We start from the raw sequence: 19,531 nt of genomic DNA on the forward strand, positions 1-19,531 counted from the left end.
GACATGGGCCTAAAAAATAACATGCTTTTGAAGAGGTGACCCCAAACTTTTGATCGGGACTGTAGATATGCTATGTAAATTAAAAAAATAAAATACAATAATATGACCAAGTCATTATTCCGTGTTTTACGAAAGTGACCCTAAACGTCAATTACATTAGTACATAGCTCATTTACTCCTTTTTCTAAATGTTCTGTGTTTCGCCAAATTCGGTGAAAAGCAATCGAAAGCTAATAAATATTTGTTAAATTATCGTTCTTATCTTAAAATTTGCTGATCCCAATTTCCAGTGACACTGCTTCAAGTTGTAATTTATATTTGAAAAAATGTTGCAGCTGTAGATTGAGTTTTCATACAATATCAATCTGTTGGTTGTGTTCAAAAAGGATAATGAGGTCATTTTCTGGATTTAAGGTTTCTTTATCGAATCGCTTCGCTTTCAAATAGGAAGATACTAGCGTAAAACTATCATTAATACTAGGTAACATTTCTATATGCTAAGCAAGCGTGTCATCAATTAGCAATAAATGTGTTCACATATAAGCGGATTAGGTTAATGTTTTTATTTTATTCATTTCCACTAAGCTTTGAACCACCGTTACGAAATTTAAAATAATTACTTTAGGTGCATATTATTCTTGTTACATTTTCTTGCGGTAATATTTCAATGAGTCCACATGACATCAAGAACAAAGCTTTTTTTAACGTGCGTTCTAAATAGCAGCTTAATGTTTATACGCGCGCGAGTAAGAGTATTTTCAAGCTATGTTAGGAATATTTCCTCCTTATGTTGGACATAAAACCTTCAAAATATAGTCAGTAAGAAGAGTCGGGACCGTCGGACTATCTTCATTTATGGCTTTCAAAACTGAAAGAATAGAGGATATGATTAAATGCGAAAAGAGATCCTGTTTTATACAAGCACTACTTACTTTTAATGAGTATTTGTAGAGTTTGGTTGTCTGGTGCAGTTTCCAGGTTATACGGTATTACCGTGGTAAGATACTTTGGTTCTGTTCCATCTAGATTTGAAGGTATGTAAATAGTTTATATTTGGCTCAATAATTTTAATATATAGATTTAAATTTTGAACAACACTTACTGCTTGTAACCGCCACTGGCTTATTTTGCGACTTGCCCTTCTTCCTTTCGACATGAAATTGGCGACGACGATTTTGTACAGCCAACAACAGGGAAATGAATGTGTTCTTCAGCTCCTTTTCGTACTCTAACTCATCTCGTAGGGCCAACTCCGATATAAGAGTTTCCGAAAATTCTCTGATTAAAACTTCCATCTCCATGTAGAGTTCGTTCAGTTGAGTAATGCTTAGAGAGCGTAGCTCTGTAAATGATACAAAAAGAGTTGAATGACGTGAATGCATTACATATGCACCACTACTTCACTTACTTTCTTCATAGAGGGGAGATCCAAGAACTTCTTTGGCCTTTTCCATCATCTCGTTGCCAACTATGCCGTCCTCGGAAGCGCTTTCGTCCATGATATCGTCAATCTCCTTAATGACTTCTTCCGCTGTCTTGATCGGATCATTGTCGGTGTGAAGGCCTCCCAGTATCAACGCGTGCATATCCAAATCGTTTGCAACAGCCTCGTCTTCGGAGCTGAGATCCTGTATGTCATTATAGTTGGTACGGTCGGAAGATGATGCCAGTTTCAGGGTCGGTACGTGCATTTGTCTCGCGTAGGTTTTGGACCAATCGATTGGTAGTATGTTTCCAAAATTTCCGGTAATTGTCCACCACATCCTGTAACGGAGTTGAAAATATAACAATAGGAAGGTTATGACCAGCAAATTTGATATAACATACAACATACAAAAAAATTTCCAGTAATAACCCCCCAATAAAATAAGAAATCACTCAAATCAATGTTTTGTTGCAGCATTATCCTTGTTGCCCAGAATTAGCGCAAATTGGTAAACAAATTCTTGTACATACGTTAAATCGAAGCAAAATGTAGGTTTATCGAAGCATAAAAAAATAAATTATTTTTTCATTAAAACTCATGTTTTTCGTTATTGGTTTTGTGAATTTCACCGAAATAATTCTTCTTCTTCTTATTTTATGGCTCGACGTTCCCACTGGGACTTGGCCTGCCTCGTTTCAACTTAGTGTTCTTTGAGCACTTCCGCAGTTATTAATTGAAGGGCTTTCTTTGCCTGCCATCGCATGAATTTGTATATTGTTAGGCAAGTACAATGATACACTATGCCCAGGGAGTCGAGAAAGTTTCCCCGACCGGAACGGGAATCGAACCCGCCGTCACCGAAATAATTATTTTGAGTTAATTTTATGTCGACTCGATCAACACTAGCATAAAAAAATATTACATTCTTGCCTGCTTCAATATAACGTACACTTCGATATAGCGTACAAAGATATTTTTTGTACGTTTTATCGAAGTGTACCTGTGTGCTTACAAAACATGATCATTGCGAATGCTTTGCTTTCATAAGCTTCCTCGAGCATCCTCTCTCTTGATTGCTTTCTCGTACCGAACCATACATGACCGTATAGAATTTGGTGATGCGTTTTCGAGTACGTCGCTCCACGTTTTGTTACTATCGCCGAATGTAGCACAAGTTGAGTATAGACCGCTTAGCTAACTGATAAATTCCACACAAATTATAAATCTCCGGATCGAAGCCAGAGAATCACAACTACAACAAAAGACGTCTGGTTCATCTGAAGATAGAATATCCACACATTCATAAACATTCTAGAACTTCCTCATCCGAAAAAGTCACATCGCCGTTTGACAAGCGCAGTTCGTTCACTAGAAAACCCTTAGATTTCTCAAGAGTTTTGTTTAATCGACTGACATAACTCAAATCGGAAACAAAGTAGAGCAACGGTTGTACTGTTGACAAGCACACTTGCTCAAGGCATGACGCGTGAGTTTGCCATTTCGTTTTTACTGACAGAGAAGGCCGGGTTCACAAAGTTACTTAGACAGAAATTTCCCTTAAAAAGGTATTTAAGGTTCTTGGAATAATGCCACGTGAGCCATACCATTTGCATAAGTCTGCAAAGATTGATCGTTGTTGTTATTTTATGCTGAAAATTTAATTGAGTTATCTTAACCGTAACCACCACTCAAACAAGGCAGGATTAAAATCAACCGATATCGATTGAAAAATTCCAGAAGCGAATACACACAAACCAGTGAAAATGCATGATGTGAAACCATATACCTAGGGTGACAATAAACCCTAATGAACAACCTACTCATAATCCCACCTTGATTATGCCTCTATGATACTCCTTGAAAGAACATTTTGAACAGAACATAATTTATAATTTCCATTGCTGCATTCGAAATCAATTGGAACCATTGGTTAGTGGTGGGCAAAACGGCTCACTTCAGTGATCGGATCCGAGTCGGATCAATCACTCTAGTGAACCGGATCTGCGGCTCAGTTATGAATGACCGAGCAGCACCGAGCACTCATAACTTTACGACACGTGCTTTTTGGTAACGCCAAGCAAACACAGCTAAACAGCGGCGGCTCCGAACCCTCACCACTACAGTTGTATACCGCGTTCTTTAGCGAAGACTTCACGCAAGCGGTCCGCGACCAACGCACACGATGCTCAATCGTAAGAGCGCAGATCCGACTGTCCTGGGCTACCTGATTCGCACGACCAAACACGCTGCTAGGGGGTGATGTGGATGCGGGTATGCCATAACACATCAAGAGAGTGAGTGTCGTATGCTGTGTCTGAGAGAATGAGCTGCAAGCAATCCAGAGCGATGCAAAGAGGAGCGAACGGTGCTTTTCTCGAGTCTTTCGTACTACAGAGGCTTGCGGACGGGTGATCCGGCTCTCTCTGGAAAAGAGCTACGGTTCACTCACTCTTTTCACGGATCCGGATCTTTTCAACGGCTCCGGATCTGATTGCCCATCTCTAATTGGAATCGACCTGTCACGGTCGCCATGTAGTGACAGGTTTTGTAGATCAAGTCAGATCTGAGGATTTGATAGTGAACCATCAATCAACCCTCAATCTGTAATTGATTGCTACCGGAGGTATCTGAAAATCATTTTCTTCTTCTCTTCTTTTTTGCGTAACGTGTCCACTGGGATAAAACCTGCTTCTCAGCGTTTTATGAGCACTTCCACATTTATTAACTGAGAGCTTCCTCAGTAAATGATCGTTTAGCATGTGTATATCATGTGGCAGACATAAAGATACTCTATGCTCAAGGAAGTCAACGAAATTTACATTAGGAAAAGTTCCTGAACTGAACGCAAATCAAATCCGTAACCTTAAGCATGATCGTGCTGAATACCCGCGCCTTCACAGCTATGGCTGTATGTGTGTGTGTATGTGTGTATGTACAATCCATCTCCCACTGACCGGCAGTGCTTTTATGGAAGAAAAATGTCTGCGTCTATTTTTAACTTTTATCCATAGACGCAAACAGTTTTAGTCCTGGATATGGAAGGTGATAGCTCTACTGCACTTCCAACGACCCATTTCAAGTATGACAGGGCTTCCACGTACATCTTGAGGTCGTTTTCTGAAACAGTAAGCCCCGCATTGATGCATCCGAATATCAATTGGATATCTGAAATGCATTAACACTTCCTGAATCAAAAATTTGCATTTTTGTTTCTGGCGCGTATTTAGGTATAGTAAATATCACATGTATGAATAAAATGACGTGTTTTAATTAGAAAGATCTCACCAAGTTCTTCATAGTCTGCCGTGATATAGGGGAAATTACCTATTCTCGGCCGTTTTGTTCTCTTCGTCTTGGGGGGTTCGTTGAACCCTATTGAACTCAGAGTTGGCCTCAAATCCTTCCCAACTAAGCTGAACGATATGGCAAAATTTCAGGCAATTTGGTTGACAAAACCCCCCATGACGAAGAGAACAAACCTGCCGATAATACCCATTGTCACCCTAGTTGAACTTTTATTTCTCCAGCGATGCAGCAACGACCGAAATAGGATTGTTTTCATTGCCGCGTACACTTAAAACGACGTGGACCGATCAACCGAGTCAGCGATTACTGGCACTACGCCGAAACTCCCGAATAATGGATACTACGCTGAAGAATTACACTTTCACACGAAGAAAATTGACGGGGTGGCGTAATACCTGCCAAACCACCAGCGCAATCTTCAAATAAAGTTCGTTTTGAGAACGTGCAAAAAAAAAAAAATAACAAGCGGATTTGACACCCGTTCGCGGCAACGCTTACTCGCCACCCACGTTGTTTTTCTTCTCACTGGTAAGTCAAAATTCACTTTGCTTCGATATTTATTCACAGTTCAGCATTCTAAACTAAGCCAAATCAACGCGTCCACACGTGACAAAACTTTCCGGGTGGCGTAGTACCGACCAAACCACCAGCGGAACCGTGAAATTTGCGAACGCGAAGAAAACGTGACAAGCAAAATAAAAACACACCCGTTCGCGGCAACGCCTGCTGCGATTTTTCAATACGAACCGGTTGGTAATGTATGATTTAATTCACACTTGACTAAAAGCTTCACAAAAGCGGCATTTCGATTTTGCCTCCAAAAACACACTGAACTGCCCCGTACGAAGATGAGCACTATGAAATAGACGACGACGACGACGCGATCGCGGCCGAACCAAATGAAAAAGCGGCATTTCGATTTTGCCTCCAAAAACACACTGCCTTCACAGCTGTGGCTGTATGTGTTCTGGAAATCGTTTTGCTAGTAGTTAGGTAACCCACCGAAGAAGATCAACGTCAATTAGTAGAAGATAAAATAACCATTGGATATGGAGAAAAAAAACTAGAAAAAGGAAACTCATAAATGTGCCCGTCCATGCAGACAAAGTAGGTGTAGAAAACAGTGAATCAATGAATACCAATTGGATGGAGATTTTTCTTTTATAATGACGATCTAAGTCACACCCTGTTAAGGCGAATGCAAGCAGCATGTAATAACACAAGTTTACAAAATAAAACGAAAGTCGTAAACTTCTGTCAACGACCAAAATTTTTGAAGCACAATATAGTGCTGATTTCGAAACCGACCTTCAAACATTTTTAAGTAGAACAGTTTTTGTGTTTCAGCTCAATATCGAGTTTTGCAACTTTTCAAAATATGTAAATTACTAAAATTCAAATATATTGCGTTTTGTTCAACCAATTTTAAATCTTTTTCCATAAATTAAAAGCTGAATACAATACCATTCGATCATCTGAATACAGGTTTTGCGTCAGATTGATGAAATTCAAGATATTGTCAAGTTTTAGGAACAATCTTCTTAAATTTTAGCAAAATTTCCTAAATTTTTTGAAGGAATGTATTTTTTTCAATAAGAAAAAAACAAATTAAAAATTCTTTCACGACGTTTATTTGACATATCATATGTAAGCGAGTTGCAGTAAAAATTTCAGCTCAATCGAAGCATTGATTACGGAGAATAAGATGTTTGAAGCGAGCGACTTTGCTTAAAAATAGAACAAAAATCGATTTCAAATCATCAACCTTGTATGGAAAGTCGAAAAAATTTCCGCTCTACTGTAATTTTTTTCTTTCGCCTTTTCGAACTCAGGGCATGATTCTACACCAAAAATGATCAACAGCTTACCGAGTTCAAAAATGCTGTAAACTAGTATAATCGAAGCAAAATTAATTTGCATAAATCGATCCATTTTTGAATTCTTTGAGAATCCCATAGAGGATGGAACCCTAGTGCTGAGGAAAATTAATCAAAAAAGAAAATATTTGAAACTTTCAAAATTGGCCACGTAATTTTGAGCAAAGGTTTTTATATCAGTTCTTTCAATAATGTTCATGGGGATTTCTCCCAAAGGTCGATGGGGGGATTTTTGTTATCCTGGGGTTGGGGTTTGTTCAGACATTTCCCAAGCAATATTTTTCTGGTTTCCTTACTGGGACGAAGCTTTGCCGTGTTAAATACAAGGTTAAGTACGAGACACTACAACTAACATTTATTGTAAATGTAAACATCAACAAAGCGTTCTCAATACGGCTTGATGCTGAGTTACTGTGTTGTACATATGGACGGCAGCTTCCATGCAAGCCCTATACCAGTGGATTTGGCGAACTTAATCCATATTAGGCAAAGTATTGAGATTTCATTATTGATATTATTCCTTTACATGTATTGGAAAAATAACAATAAAGTTTATCCTCACTTTTCCTAGGGTATAACTTTTTTCACAGACGTTGGATCACTTTACAGTCTTCGACAAAGTTGTTTGGAATATAGTCACCTACAATAATACCAAAGGGTTTGATTATTGAACGCTTACAGCGCCACCTAGCGGCAAAATTCGAAAACTTAAAATTTCTGCATACATTTGGCCAAGTTTTCCCATACAAACTTCAAGCGTTTTGAGCGCCCCCTTAGGCTCAACCGATTTTGCTCAAATTTTGAAGGTAGCTTCTGGGAGTCCAAAACAACTGATTGAGGAGGTAAGACTTGGCATTTTTTGATATTTTTGTTTTTCATATAAGTGTGGGCCACCTTACTTACCAGATTGATAAGCAAACTGGCAGTCAGATAGGGGATGCTCTTTTATGTAAGAAGAATTGATAAAATCCTTCAAAACCTTTTTAATTGGCCTATATGCTTTCGGATGCGTCTTGTCTCGCTTCCCTTTTTTTGGTATAAACATAACTTTTACAAGTCTCCATTTAGATGAAACGTAATTCAATCTCAAACTAGCCTAAAACATCTCAATTAGTGATGGAACCAACACCGCTTCTCCATTTTGAATCAGTGCTGGAAATATTCCATCAACTATTGCAGATTTAAAAGGCTGAAAAGGGGCCATTCATTAAGTACGTCACGGTCCTAGGGGGGAGGGGGGATTTGTGAAAGTGTGACAAGCAATGTATTAAGTATAAGAAAAACCCGTACGAAGGGGGGAGGGGGTCGAAAATTCCCAATTTTAGCGTGACGTACTTAATGGATGCTCCCAAAGATCTAATTGCGTTTTCCACTCTGGCCTTCGATGAAGATTACATCAGCTAAATCTGAGGCGGTGTTTATAGTACTATTTGACTTCGCAGAGTTTATACTAGAACATCCTTTACCTTCCAGAGATATAGTATCATTGGAATCCACACTTAGAACCGAACCTGGAAAATGGGTTTCCATCATTAAATCCAAAGTTTCACGAGGAGTTTCGGTGAAAACTCCATCGTCGCACTTCGGGTTTCCCAATTAATTTGAATGATCTTTTGCAAGCGTTTTCTGTAGTCTTGCAACTACAGGAGTGCTGTTTATGTGTTCACATACAAGCACCCAAGATTTTCGTTGGTGTATTCAGTCAGGGCTTTCCTGTACTGAGTCCAATCTCCCGTTTGTTTCGCTCTATTGAACATTTTACGAGAAAATTTTCTAAGGCGATCCAGTTTAAAGTTTCACCATGCAGGGCTGGTAGCAGGAATTGAGGGTCAAAATAGTTATTTTAGTGACCAAAATCTCTGAAATAGTGACCAAATAGTGACTTTCAGATAGCAAAAAAGTGGCTAAATAGTGACTTTTCGCACAAAAATATGCTTAGTGAGGAAACATTGTAGAACGAATTTGATTCAGAAAACCCTGTAGTACCGCATAATGAAAATGTTCAAGAAAAACTTTCATCTTCCATTCCTAAAATTGTACAAAGCTGCATGTATTTACAATTTTATAGAATATATTGTGCAGAACTAGATCAGCATGGCATGAAAATTCTGTCAAGAAATAATAAATAAATTATGAAACTCTTGGAAAACTTGTTGGATGTTTTCTGTCATGAATTTCACCTTGATGGAAACTTATATAGACAAATGCTTAAAAATGTGCGAATGTATTTGAATAAGAATTTTTCAAATATGTTTTCTTGAATATTTTTTGCAAAAATTCTCTCAAAATAAAATAAAATGAATAACAGAAAGTAATTAAGTAATTTTGATGTAATACTTGAAATATCTCTCTACGTACCCCCTTGGAAATTTTCAGAAGAATGACAAGAAGAAAACAACGGTTTTTTAATAGTCTATGAAAATGTAATAGAACTCTTAATTTCTTCAAAATGTCCCATATTTACTAATTTATTTGAATTGTCTCATAGCTTATGGTTAAATTTTCATAATATGTAGTTACAAGCATTCTGGGAGAAGTTGTTAATTTTATTTGGGGACTTAAAATAATGACCAAGCCACTAAATAGCGACTTGCTATTAGGCCTGCACTCTCACTGACTTTATGGAACTCAGTCGTCCAATATATATAAAAGTTGTTTCGATACACACGTACAGTGATTGGATTCCATTGATGTTGTTTTTCAAGGCATATGTTTTGAAGATTTCTATAACAGTTTTACTACTTTTAGTTCTACATATGATCTAGGTCGTCCAAAATTCCATGAAATGTAGGTGCAGGATCTACAAGCAAAACTAGTAGAGCGATTCCAAGCAACAGCATCAAAATTAAGGAAATTTTTTAATTCATGATTTTCTATTGAACTGAAACTTTGCACAGTTTTTCAGTTCCATCTAAATCGCCATTTTTCGATATCAAATTTTTATTTTGAATCACGACTAACTTTTCGAAAGGGTGTATGTGAAAATGGTTCAATAATATTCAAAAATCTGTACAGCCAAAATGGTTCGTTCGATTGCTATGAATTTTTCAGCAAAGTTAGATAACTAAATGGTGATTCCTATGAAAATATACACTGTGAAAAAAACCTCTTTTTTAACATTAAAAATATCATTTTTGTCACAAAAACTCAAATATCTCAAAACCCTATCTTTTTACCAACGCAATTTTTTTAGGGAAGACGGTCCATTGTATTAGCAATCTACCATAAAAATTTGGTGATGGTAAACTAATAAACAAAAAAGTTATAACATTTCAAACATTTCACAATTTTCACATTTGGTAAATATTTTTTTCTGTGTAAATTATTTCGGTCAGAAATCGCAGTTTGATGCTGATTTTATTGTTCAGCAAAGTTAGATAACTAAATGGTGATTCCTAAGAAAATATACACTGTGAAAAAAAATCTTTTTTAACATTAAAAAATATCATTTTTGTCACAAAAACTCAAATATTTCAAAACCCTATCTTTTTACCAACGCAATTTTTTTAGGGAAAACGGTCCATTGTATTAGCAATCTACCATAAAAATTTGGTGATGATAAACTAATAAACAAAAAAGTTATGACAATTCAAACATTTCACAATTTTCACATTTAGTAATAATTTTTTTTTAGTGTAAATTAGGCTAATACAAATTTCGATTTTCTCTTATGTCACCGCCCCCTCGGAAAATTTTGGTCGGAATTCAACATTTTGAGGGGGGCACAAATAAAATGTTCAAGAAAATCAACAAATTTAAGGTGTAATTCGAGTTCCACAGAAACTTTCTTAATAAATCCGATGAGTTTATCTATGTTGCCTAATTGTTTGGATATTTTTCCATCGAATACATTTATTATTTATCATCCTCCCCCTTAACGAGTCAACGAGCGCTGTGACAAAAGAAGAAAATGAGATTTGTTCCTGCCTTTATTTCGGCCGGAAATCGCAGCTTGATGCTGATTTTATTGTTAATGGCCTTGCGTGAGTAAAACAAGCTGTTTTTATTATGTATTATGTATATTATATGTACAGTAATGTTCCGATTTTATCACGCCCTCCGCGCATTAGTCGTTTATTCATTATTTGCTGTTACATTTGAGGACAAGTGTTTTCCCTCTTCTTCAAAATGAATGTTGAAAGCGTGTTTTGCAACGTTAAAAATATTGAAATGGGTATAGATGTTGAAGTATATATCAAAGCATTTTTGAAAAGGGGCGTGATTAATTGTTTAAACTGATGTCGCTGATGGTACGGTGACATGACTCTCTGCACTTAGCACTTCTGGCAATTTCTCAGTTGTTGTCGTTTTAGAACTTCCTACGCCCTGCTTTACCGATGATATACAGATGGCTCGTTTGTCAAAGTCTAGACGGCAGGACGTGCAAATGCGTAAATTTGGATTCAATTTGGGCATAACCAGTCTCTTTCAGATTATCTATGGTGCTTTCGGTGAGATTTCGTAACTCCTTTGATCATTTTTTTTCATCAAACGGTCTACAAGAGAGAGTTGAGTTGAAGACCTTTGAGAAAGCGACTGTTCATGTTGTTCGTTAGATTATAATAAACAAAATCACTTATTAGTTTTAACTGACTAGTTTGGTGTTGTTTGCTTGGCTGAAGAAAAAATTTACTATTTAATATCCATAGCGGTAGTATTTTTTTTTTGCTTTTTCGTGAGCATTGTCATGGTATGTATACAGACAAACAAACGTAACACTGACGAAATTTTCATTGACCACGCCTTTAACGATCATTTTGAATCTTGGTTGTGGCTTTCATAACCAGAAGAGTGCCCATCATTTTTCTTTGCGTTTGACGTTTCACACTAGCGCCTTCTGATGACGATATTGCACATCGCAGTATTTCGTGAAACATTTCCACCAGGTGGGGGTAGTGTGAACTGGGCGATGGATTTTCACGTGGTAGGTAACTCTCATGCATTTGTTGTTGTTGAAGTTACTCGCATTCTTCCGATCATAAAGTCTGTTCTCTAAGAGGTATTTTTTTGAAGATAAACTAGACGTATACGCGTATATAAAACTTTTATTATACAGCTTTTGTCTTAAAAATAAGTTTAATTCCATTTTTCTTATAATCAACAGCTTTTCAACACTATCAAGGGATTTTTTCACCAGTCACGTACAATAAAAAGTATGACACTCTCAATATTTTTGATCAAAACACTGGATCGCGTCTAAGTTTCAAATAGATACTATAGAAATTATGAATAATCAAACAAAAGTATCATGAAAACTTGTTAATTGTTGTAACTTGTAACTTGTTTAATTCAGGCGGTAGCCTTTACAATAAAATCAGCATCAAAAAATAATTCTCAAAATAATTTACACAGAAAAAATTTTTTTTTGTTACTAAATGTAAAAATTGTGAAATGTTTGAAATGTCATAACTTTTTTGTTTATCAGTTCACCATCACCAAAATTTTATGGTAGATAGCTGATATAAAGGGCCATTTCCCCTAAAAAATTAACGTTGGTAAAAAGATAGGGTTTTGAGATATTTGAGTTTTTGTGACAAAAATCATATTTTTTTTAAGTAAAAAAATAAATTTTTTACAGTGTATATTTTCTAAGGAATCATCATTTAGTTATCTAACTTTGCTGAAAAATTCATAACAATCGAAAAATCCGTTTTTGCTGTACAGCTTTTAGAATATTTTTGAGCTGTTTTAGCATACACCCTTCTGAAAAGTTAGTCGTGAGTGAATATGAAGGTTTGATATCGAAAAATGACGATTTAGATGAAATTGAAAAACTGTGCAAAGTTTCAGATATTTTTGAAATGGTCGCTCAGGATCGACTGACATGACTCCGTGGAATTCCTCAGTATTATACGAATGACTATTCTATACGCCTCAGATCAATGACCCTTCTAACAAGTAAATGGAGTATTATATTGAACTGTATACATGGTACAGATCTTACAAGATCTTCATGGAATATAAGCCTTTGTGTCCAGTCCACAAAACAACCAGTGCTTGTGCAGGTCTGTGAAGGTCCGTAATGTAATAATGGCGTTTATATGTGCATGAAGATGGCTGTTCCAGTTTACAAAATAGATTCCAATTCGTAAAAACACGCTTCACTAAGAAATCTAATACCAGATTTAGATTCTGCAATGATTGGTCTACCGAGAAAAGCGGTCATGACGACCAAATGTTTCCTCAGAGGTATTTAATGGCTAATATGGAAATTTTATGTTGGAATATTTCAATCATCGCCGACAACTTGACTGAAATTGCAGGATAGGAGTAAGTAGTAGCCAATTTTCTTTCAATGTCTCCCATGGATCCTAAAGAAAGACATAAAAGTAGTTGCGAAGCGATTTTTTTTTGTATGGAACGGTTTGTATGGGGAAAATTTGACTTTTTTAATGTGGCATCATTTGATGGTTTAACAAAAAAAAGTGACTAAGTCACTAAAAAGTGACTTGCTACCAGCCCTGTCACCATGGCACGTCTCTAGTAGAAGACGATTGTATTGTGGGACAACTGTTGTTAAAGGAATTGATGATACTTTTATTTACCCTGTGAGAAAATGATTCCCATTGTAAATGAATGCGTATTCAACAATTCTACATATCTGACACGTGCCAGTTTGTGATCTTGTCAAAGATTGCAGCATTGCACAGTGTTAGATCCAAGACCTCTTGTCTGATTGCATTCGAGAAAGTTGGTTTGTCATCATTATTGCAAATGTCTATATTGTTGGAAGACAGATACTCTAATAGTGACTCACCACAACTGTTAATATCCGTACTACCCCAAACTGTGTGATGCGCATTGGCGTCACAGCCAATGATAAACGATTTGTTGTTTTCTTTACAGAAGAGAACAAATGATGCGATCTCAGGAGGAGGTACCTCAGGATCATCACCAGGAAAGTAAGCTGAAGCCACAGCGATCGCAGTTTTACCACTAGTGGTTAGTAGTACCTCTACCATGACCACAACAATGTCCTTTTTGATAAACTCTGTAATATGAGAGCATTTTAACGTTTTGCGTACTAAGAGCAACATTAACGGCGGCTACTATTCGAGCAACCCGCGCAGCGCTACCATTTTGACTTAACCACCCTTTTCCACACCGGTAGCAATCAAATTAGTCACTCTGATTCGTATCGGGAGGGCTGTCATATTCCCATAGAATTTTTAGCAGCGCAACTGTCCCGCTACTATATTTGGTCACCCACCCATAGCGCTACTATTTTGCGAGCGCATCCAGCAGCGACCGGTAAAGTTTGCTGCAATGATGGAGGGCTGCCAAACGGGGTATAGAAGCGCACCGTTAAAGGTGCTCTAAGACAGCGGTTCTGGAAGAATCTTGTTGCTCATCATAAAACAGTTTACTATTTTGTGTCAGAACCCCAAGAATCTTTCTTTTATTGGACCATGGCTCTTGAATAAGCGTCACTTCTAGTCCTTCTTTTTCAAACCTTCGACTCAACACAGCAGAAGCACCTTTTGCGTGATGAAGGTTTATCTGTACGAACTTAATTTCTGCCATGAAAAATTGCATTTACCCACTTTTATTATGCCTCGGAATTGAGACGTAAGAAAAGTAGCCTATTATCCCGGAGACAAATATGGTCCATTGAGTCATTGCTCCGTTTAACACAGTGAGGGCGAAATACTGTGGAGGGTGCCCTGGTACTCCACTGGCTCCGTTCACGGTTGAGTTTTTATTAGACCCCCTTAACCATCCATTCCTAGGCACGGTACGCTTGACAACATGAATTAGGGGTCGCTTGTTTGATGGACTTGCTTTTACCACCGGATCAGGCAACCCGTAGTGATATTCTTAGCCAGTTGAGGGAACTGCTACCGCCACTACACAGCTATCTAGGCTGATCGGGAATAGAAATTAATATTAATGATCAAATTCTCTAGAGCCCGAATAGCCACCAACATATTTGAATAGTTTAGCTGTATTTACATACTTAGTCTGTTTATATTTACTTATTTTTTAATATCAAAAAACTATCTTGTACCGACTTTTCGAACCCTCTAAGCAGAATACCCTCTTTGAATGAGTATAATCAGTTATTGTACCATTATACTAAATTCCGACCTCTTTTGCTTATCCTTTGACAGATTATTTCGACTACCACTTGTAATCTTCCTCAGTGTCAGTTATCTAACATGTACAAAATTCACAAAAGTCTTGTGGTGTCCATTCTGCCCTGCATACCTGACGACGATCATGAAGAGTTAAAATTTTTCGAGACGTTTTTTGAATTAGGGTGCGGGCACCGGTTTTGGCCAGTCTAAGGGAAAATATTTTTATAAAAATAACCAATAATCCTATGAAAAAAACCAATGCGTCAAAAGAAAGGTTTCAATCTATATTTTGAAGGAAAAATGCAGAAATCATGCCAATACTTGATTTTTATATTAAAAGTGGCACTGGCCGAAATAGAAGCTCTGCCGCAGTTTTGGCCATATTCTTAAGTTTGGTTTCTATTTTGGCCAATCACGTGTATTTCTTATGGGAGTGGCCAAATTAGAAGCACCCTGACCAAAATAGATATATGGGAGCAGATTTTTTAAGGTAATATATTTTTTCTTCCAGTTTTTAATCAAAATGTGTGGTTTTCACAGCTGTAATCATCATATTGTATTAGGATCTACTAGTAAAAAACTAATTTACGCCGATTTAGATAGCAACAGGCTCAATACCGCACTATGGCCAAAACTCCGGACTGGCCAAAACTGAAGCTTCTACCCTAGATAAATCATATTTATTCTTTTGTAGTCATGTTGAATAGATGTATCGAAAAAGTTAACTTTTACGACATCTTGCCAGATAAGATTGGCAAAACCTTTACGTGTCCATATTGCCCCACCTACCCTTAGCAATAGCAAATAGACTTCTCCATATTGATCTACATTTAAGTCTTTTTACGCGACAATGTAAATCAAACTCCACTCACATTTTGTTTATGATGAAGAATTCAGTTTTATTTTTGATGTTTTGAAAAATTGAGCCAGCTTGTCAATGTTATTTCGCATTACGGTACAAGTAAATACCAGTAGTGACATTATTGCTCGTTAATTAATAGTTTGTTTTATCGTCAACCTAAACCTCTTTTTTATTTTCAGAAAACACATCCTTTCACATTATGTATAGTTATATGAGCTATACTTTATTTCATACGCGTAGCTGTAACGATACGAGCTCTGATGTGTAGTAGAAATATACTACACTGCATCGATTTTTCCCCTCAATCTGGTAGGCATGCACTACTGATAGCATGATCGAAGAATGAATGGAACGGATGTAGAATTTTCTTGGCCTACTAATGTTTGCGGACCAAAATGTGCACGTCACATATGTATGCATGCAACATCAGATATATTTTATGTATGAGTCACCGTTGACAGAAAGAGGAAAATGTGTTTTAATTAAATCTTATCGATCAAAGTAGGCGTAAAGGGGGTATTACTTACTGGCATTCGCTCATGATTTCGTCCTGTGACCGGACCTGCACTGGGGCCAGTTCTTCCACAGATTGCTCGTAATTTCCGAAACATTTTGTGATTTTTTCATCAAACGTATTGACTAGATCCTCCAAGCTACCCGTGAACCCTTCCGCAAAATTGTCGACGTTATCCTTCATAATATTGATTTTGTTGTTCACATCCACATTGGTAAGGGTGATGTTATTCCCATTAGAACTTTTTACAGCGGATTTTAATGTGTTATAATTCACTTCGTTCACTTCACTGTCGTTGATTTCTGCTTTAGTCATCATGGAATCTTGAATATTATTCAAGTTTACGGCATTATTGATGGCAGATTTCTTTGTGATGTTAGAATTTGATGTTTGATACTCCACTGGACCCCACTCATCGGTTTCCTCGCATTGAGCAAGTGGGGCCTCAAACTTGAGCTCTGCCATCTTATTCGCAAGGTCCCGCATTACTATGTAATGCCCTTAAAATTAAAACAACTGAACTTGCTTTATCACTTAATACACTATTTTTCACACTTTACAACTACTTTTCGCTCGATTAAACACAATTTTCCGCGGAACAAATATTTTTTTGAACGAAATATGTGCGCTCGATATACTTTTCAAAAGCAAATTGGGTAGCACAGACATCGTCTGATCTGCGCAAACTCTGTTGTTTTGGTATAGTTTTCACCGTCAAAACGAAAGAGAAAGAGCGAAAGACAATTTATTTAAAGTTTAGGGGATAGCCAGGCAATTGGACACATGAAAGCTGTATGCAATAAAATCAATGTGTTTACTTTGTATTCTGCATTGCATCTCTGCCTGCAGTTACCTACTAATTGTATTTTACCTATTTTAGACATAAATTCGACAAAAAAAATCATTAATTCATAGGAATATGTATTTTGAAATTTATAGTTTTACCATTTTTAAATGTTATTAGCGCATTTTTTTTTTTCATGGGGTGCTACTAAAACAACTGGTTGTGTCCTTGGAGAAATTGGCTAAAAATTTGTCCGGGTTGCCGCTGCAGATTTTCAAGAAATTTATTGAATAGGAATTATTGGAAAATAATTCAGAAATTACTTCAGGAATGTTAGAATTCCTCCAAAATTTCTTCGGCATTTTCTATTAGAATTTACTTTTTGATTTCAGAGTATGGTGAACCTCCTTTAGCAGTCGCGTTAACAAGTTTTGGTTGAGTTTTCATTCTTTATGATTATCGACCAGCAACTTCTCTAAAGGGGCTGCAAAACGGTGAGTCGATAAGGAGAGCGTCCAATATTGCTCTGGTCCTCACAAGTTCCTACCTCATGCTTCCACGGGTCAAGCGATGACAAAGACCGCCAGCTAAGAGTTGTGTGCTTAGCTGGTAGTGCAGCCTGGGCACTGTTGTCCTTCTGACTTCAGCTAGATTGAGGAGGTACGATCCGAGTGTCTGTTCACCAAGGAGGTGCGGCTCAAACAGCGTCTGTTCTGGCATCCAGCGGCTGAGTAAGAAACGCTGCACCACGCCCAGCTAGATCCAGGGTGGTAGCCCCATCAGCGTGGTCGTCCCAGTGTTGGTTGGGACGTTAAACAGAACTGGCACGATGGCCCTCCGGCGAGACAGGAGTGTTGGCGTAGGCCCAATAAGCCACCCGTAAAAATCCCCATTGCGAATAACATAGGAGAAAATACGACTCGATACAATCGGCAAAGACCCACGCGACGAAATAAGGACTACGATTGGAAACTTGGAACATGGAATTGCAAGTCACTAGGTTTCGCAGGATGTGACAGGATAATCTACGACGAACTACATCCCCGCAACTTCGACATCGTGGCGTTGCAGGAACTTTGTTGGACTGGACAGAAAGTGTGGAAAAGCGGGCATCGAGCGGCTACCTTCTACCAAAGCTGTGGCACCACCAATGAACTGGGAACAGGATTTATAGTGTTGGGCAAGATGCGACAACGTGTGATCGGGTGGCAGCCGATCAACGCAAGGATGTGCATGTTGAGAGTTAAGGGCCGTTTCTTCAACTACAGCATCATCAACGTCCACTGCCCACACGAAGGGAGACCCGATGACGAGAAAGAAGCGTTCTACGCGCAGTTAGAGCAAACATACGATGGTTGCTCGCCGCGTGACGTGAAAATCGTTGTCGGCGACATGAACGCGCAGGTAGGAAGGGAGGAAATGTACAGACCGGTAATCGGGCGAAACAGCCTGCACGCCGTATCGAATGATAACGGCCAGCGATGCGTAAACTTTGCAGCCTCCCGTGGAATGGTAGTCTGAACCACCTTCTTCCCCCGCAAAGATATCCACAAAGCCACCTGGAGATCACCCGACCATCAAACAGAAAACCAAATCGACCACGTTCTAATCGACGGTAAATTCTTCTCAGATATAACCAACGTCCGCACATACCGCAGTGCGAATATAGATTCGGATCACTACTTAGTCGCTGTATGCATGCGCTCAAAACTTTCGACAGTTATCACCACGCGTCGAAGTCGAACGCCGCGGCTCAGCATCGAGCAACTTCGTAACGTAGAAGTGGCTCAAGACTACGCGCAGCAGTTAGCAGTGGCCCTACCAACGGAAGAGCAGCTTGGCGCAGCTACACTTGAAGATGGCTGGAGGGACATCCGATCCGCCATAGGTAGTACCTCGGCTGCAGCTCTAGGCTTCGCGACTCCGAATCACAGAAACGACTGGTACGACGGCGAATGTGAACAGTTGAAAAACGAGAAGAATGCAGCATGGGCGAGAATGCTGCAACACCGTACGAGAGCGAATGAGGCACGTTACAAACAGGCGCGGAACAGGCAGAACTCAGTCTTCCGGATGAAGAAGCGCCAGCAGGAAGAACGAGATCGCGAAGCGATGGAAGAGCTGTACCGCGCTAAGGACACGCGAAAGTTCTACGAGAAGCTGAACCGCTCGCGCAGAGGCTTTGTGCCACAAGCCGACATGTGCCGAGATAATCACGGGAATATTCTCACGAGCGAGCGTGAGGTGGTCGAGAGGTGGCGGCAGCATTACGATGAGCACCTCAATGGCGACGTTGCAAGTACCGAAGGTGGCGTGGTAACAGATCTAGGAGTATGTGCACAGGACGAAAGACTTCCGGCCCCTGACCTTCAAGAGATTGAGGAGGAGGTTGGCCGGTTGAAAAACAACAAAGCCGCTGGAGCAGATCAACTACCAAGCGAGCTTCTAAAATACGGTGGAAAAGCACTGGTGAGAGCACTACACTGGGTCATTACCAAGATTTGGGAGGAGGAAGTATTACCGGAGGAATGGATGGAAGGTATCGTTTGTCCCATCTACAAAAAGGGCGACAAGTTGGATTGCGGGAACTACCGCGCGATCACACTACTGAGCGCTGCCTACAAGATACTCTCTCAAATTTTATGCCGCCGTCTATCACCGATTGCAAGAGAGTTCGTGGGGCA

At 38.7% G+C, this 19,531-nt stretch overlaps 1 protein-coding gene across 1 annotated transcript; it reads right to left on the reverse strand.

Annotated features, from left to right (window-relative positions):
• Positions 1–548: 548 nt before the first annotated feature.
• Positions 549–16,770, reverse strand: LOC115254082 (fasciculation and elongation protein zeta-2). Its single transcript, XM_029863403.2, has 5 exons — positions 16,077–16,770; positions 1,409–1,764; positions 1,103–1,342; positions 933–1,022; positions 549–868 (listed from the first exon to the last, which is right to left on the reverse strand). Exons 1-5 carry the CDS (start codon positions 16,547–16,549, stop codon positions 786–788), a joined length of 1,242 nt encoding a protein of 413 aa, XP_029719263.1. The 5' UTR covers positions 16,550–16,770; the 3' UTR covers positions 549–785.
• Positions 16,771–19,531: the final 2,761 nt, after the last annotated feature.

This window comes from Aedes albopictus, chromosome 3, assembly GCF_035046485.1.
Source record: "Aedes albopictus strain Foshan chromosome 3, AalbF5, whole genome shotgun sequence".
NCBI classification, from domain to species: domain Eukaryota; kingdom Metazoa; phylum Arthropoda; class Insecta; order Diptera; family Culicidae; genus Aedes; species Aedes albopictus.